The sequence below is a fragment of the Lathyrus oleraceus genome, chromosome 3, assembly GCF_024323335.1.
Source record: "Lathyrus oleraceus cultivar Zhongwan6 chromosome 3, CAAS_Psat_ZW6_1.0, whole genome shotgun sequence".
Taxonomy (NCBI): domain Eukaryota; kingdom Viridiplantae; phylum Streptophyta; class Magnoliopsida; order Fabales; family Fabaceae; genus Lathyrus; species Lathyrus oleraceus.
The window spans coordinates 194,743,142-194,747,275 of NC_066581.1; the positions used below are offsets into that span (position 1 = coordinate 194,743,142).

Below are 4,134 nucleotides of genomic sequence, written 5' to 3' on the forward strand. Positions count from 1 at the left end.
AATCAAATAAAAATAAGATACAAGATGTGTAATCTAGAGTGCTTCTAAGAAAGAAAATATTACAAACTTAAGAACAATTTTTCACTTGATAAGCAAAAGCTTAGTGAAATTCTTTGAAGAACAAAGATGTTTTTCTTGAGCGTGATATAATTTCAGTATAGTTTTGGCTAGTGATTTCTTGTTTTTTGAATGTTGATTTCTTCTCTATTTATAGGAGTTGAAGTAGAGTTGAAGTAGCGTTGAATCTGTTGGATATTGAGATGTAATTACGCCATTCCATTAATAGCTTCTGCAGTAGACTTTTTCATCTTAGAAGTGACTACTTACCACAAGTAGTATCTTCTCTCTTGGAAGTGGAGATTAACGTCTCTTTCTAATTGAGGAAATCCATTTGCAGAACTTTAACTTGGCTTAAACGTTACTTCATCATGATTAACAATTCTGATTAGAGTCTTTGTGTATCTGGAGAAATCTGGCTTCTGATGTTATCTCTTGAAAGTTCAGATGGCGCTGATAACTTCCAGAGTTTACAGAGGGCATTAGTTCAGAGTCAGAGCTTCTAGACTTTACTTTATGTTCAGATGCTTCTGATACTTTGTAGTTTTGTCCAGAGTCAGAGCTTCTTGAATGAGATTCCTCTTTAGATGCTTCTGATACTTGAGATTTTGCATCTGATCTTGTTTTGCATCTGATGACATCATCAGATTTGTTTCTTCTTTCTTTAGAACCCTGCACACTTAGAAACTTTTCGTTAGGGTGCCATTTTTGGTTTCATCCTTTGTTATCATCAAAATCATGGAGTCTGTTGTAGAACACTTTTTGTTCTTACAAAAAGTCCCTTCTTAAATGGATACTTAAATGAGGAAGTGTATGTTGAACAACCTAAAGGGTTCACAGACCCAAATCTTCCAAAGCATGTGTATAAGTTGAGGAAAGCTCTCTATGGGTTGAAACAAGCTCCTAGAGCTTGGTATGAGAGACTCACAGTGTTTCTCATTGACAATGGATACAGGAAGGGAGGCATTGATAAGACTTTATTTGTCAAAGATGAAGGAGGAAAGCTCATGGTGGCTCAGATATATGTGGATGATATTATGTTTGGTGGGATGTCAAGTAAAATGGTTCAACATTTTGTTGAGCAAATGCAGTCTGAATTTGAAATGAGCCTTGTTGGAGAACTAACCTATTTTCTTGGCTTTCAAGTCAAGCAAATGGAAGATTCTATCTTTCTATCTCAAAGTAAATATGCCAAAAATATTGTTAAGAAGTTTGGCATGGAGAATGCAAGCCACAAGAGGACACCTGCTCCTACTCATCAGAAAGTGTCTAAAGATGAAAATGGTGTCAGTGTAGATCAAAGTCTCTATAGAAGCATGATAGGGAGTCTGCTATATCTCACAGCAAGCAGACCTGACATTGCTTTTGTTGTAGTTGTATGTGCAAGATATCAAGATGAACCAAAGGTGAGTCACATAAACCAAGTGAAAAGGATCCTGAAATATGTCAACGGCACTAGTGACTATGGGAGGTTATACACTCATGGATCTGAATCTGTGATGTCTGGATATTGTGATGCTGATTGGGCTGGAAGTGCTGATGATAGGAAAAGAACATCATGAGGATGCTTCTTCTTGGGGAACAATTTAATATCATGATTTAGTAAAAAGCAAAATTGTGTGTCTTTGTCTACTGCTGAAGCTGAATACATAGCAGCTGGAAGTAGTTGTTCTCAACTGGTGTGGATGAAACAAATGTTGACTGAATACAATGTCACACAAGATGTCATGACATTGTACTGTGACAACCTGAGTGCTATAAACATTTCTAAGAATCCTATTCAGCACAGCAGGACAAAACATATTGATATCCGTCACCATTTTATTAGAGAACTCATGGAGGATAAGATTGTAACCTTAGAGCATGTTGCTACTGAGATGCAGTTAGCTGATATTTTTACAAAGGAATTGGATGCAAATCAGTTTGAAGTCCTGAGAGGAAAATTAGGGCTTTGCATTTATGAAGACTTGTAGCAGTTAATATGCAGTGGTAAAAGTAAGCAAAGTAGTGTCTATGTGACTAAAATAAAGCGCCCCCATTATGGTAAATCATCACCTAGTTTTGGAAATACCATCTATTACCTTTTCACACGCAACCTCACTACCTACTCCAACTTTTCCAACTCCCTGCTTCTTCCTCACACTCCTCTGCTAGGGCAACTGCAATTTTTCCACATAAACGTCAAGATGTCACAACATCAAATTACATCTGATTCAAAAACTACTAAGTCTACTCACAAGGTTAGCGCTCCTTCCATGGACATTCACGATGATGAGATTTTGGATGTGGTTCCTCTATCAGTTATTCCCTGCGAAGCCCTTGATTTAAACCATCCGATGGATGCCTCAGCTTCTGCATACCCCAATCAAGGTAACATCTCTAGTATCCCTTCTGGCTCAACTCATGCCACTAGTTCTAAGGAAGACATACACCACATTGATCGTGTCATAAGGAACCTAGTCACTAGAATCCTTGATGAAGAACATTCTGTGAAGGGAGTCTCTACTCCCCTGTCTAAAATGTACCCCTCTCCTGAGGTTGCACAACATAGTGAGAATAATAACTATTCCTCCAGTTTTGAGAAGGACATGGCTGCTGAAGGTTTGTGCTCTCTAGGGCAAACTGTGTCTGGTAAAGGAAAATTTGTGGCATCTAAAACTGTCAATGCTTCCCATTCTGAGAAGCATGATGTTACAAACGATGTGATTAACCTAGAGGATGATAGGTCTGATGAGCAAGAGGATAGATTACTTCATCACTTAAAGCCAAGTGTGGCTAAGCGTATGAAGACTCGAAAAGGAAGATCTGTGGCTGAAATGATGTCAGCTAAAACAACTAAGAAGATTGTTGGTGTTGGTCCTTTCAAATCTTGGAGCAAGGTTGAAGTGAAGAAGAGGAAGGTTAGAGAAGTCTCTAAGTCTGAAGAAGATGTTGAGGAAGATGTCCCTGACATCTCTCCTGTGAAGAAGACCACTGTGAGGAAGTCCCCTGTGAAATTTGTTGTTGTGCATTTGGATAATATCTCTTTCCATCTTGAAGGTGGAGTTGCCAAATGGAAATTTGTGATTCAAAGAAGGGTGGTTGTGGAAACGGAGTTAGGAAAGGATGTTGTTGAAGTCAAAGAGGTCATGGACCTAATAAAGACTGTTGGGTTGATGAAGACTGTGGCTGGATTCTCTCAGTGCTATGAGGGTTTGGTTAAGGAATTCATTGTCAACATTCCTGAGGATATTGCTGATAAGAACAGTAAGGAATTTTGCAAAGTATTTGTGAGAGGTAAGTGTATCACATTCTCTCCCACTGTCATTAACAATTTTCTGGGAAGAAGAGTTGAGGGTGCAGGTGAATTGGAAGCTACAGACAATGAGGTCTGTAGAGAAATTACAGCAAGGCATGTGAAAGGGTGGCTTATTAAAAAGCATCTTCCTGATGGGAAGTTAACTGTCAAGTATGTAATATTGCATAAAGTAGGAGCTGCAAATTGGGTGCCTACCAACCACATTTCCATAATTGCTAATACCCTTGGAAGATTTATTTTTGTTGTTGGAACCAAAATGAATTTTGACTATGGTAGATTTATGTTTGAACAAATTATCAAGCATGCATCTACTAATGCAGTTAAGCTGCCTATTGCCTTTCCCTCTATGATTTGTGGGATTATCCTGAGTCAACACCCTGGGATTCTGAGTTCAAATGACTTACCAAGTAGAAGAAAACCTGCTCTGTCAGTGCACTATAAACTATTTGAAGGCAGACATGTCGAAGACATTGTCATGACATCTGCTATGAAAAAGCCAACCTCAAAAGTTAGAACTATTGTTGAGTTGTAGGAGACTTGTAAAGAGCTGGGTGAAGGGATAAGGGTAGCAACAGCTAGGAAAGAATCATTGGAAGCCCTGATTGCAAGCTTGGAGCAAGCTGAAGGTGAGAATATTGAACATGCTAAGGAAGCTGAAGCCCACACCTCTAGTGAGAGGTCTGCAACTAATGATGAGACAAGTGGCAATTCTGTTTCTGATGCTGATGAAGCTGCAAGCTCAAGCTCCTCTGATTAGCTCCTTCGAATTTGGCCCCATT

General features: G+C 38.9%; 1 protein-coding gene across 1 annotated transcript; it reads left to right on the forward strand.

Moving 5' to 3' along the window:
- Positions 1-2,243: 2,243 nt before the first annotated feature.
- On the forward strand, positions 2,244-3,887 carry LOC127130374 (uncharacterized). The gene is made up of 3 exons (XM_051059394.1): positions 2,244-2,826; positions 2,884-3,505; positions 3,812-3,887. The coding sequence occupies exons 1-3, from the start codon at positions 2,244-2,246 to the stop codon at positions 3,885-3,887; spliced, it is 1,281 nt and encodes a 426-aa protein (XP_050915351.1).
- The last annotated feature ends 247 nt before the right edge of the window (positions 3,888-4,134 follow it).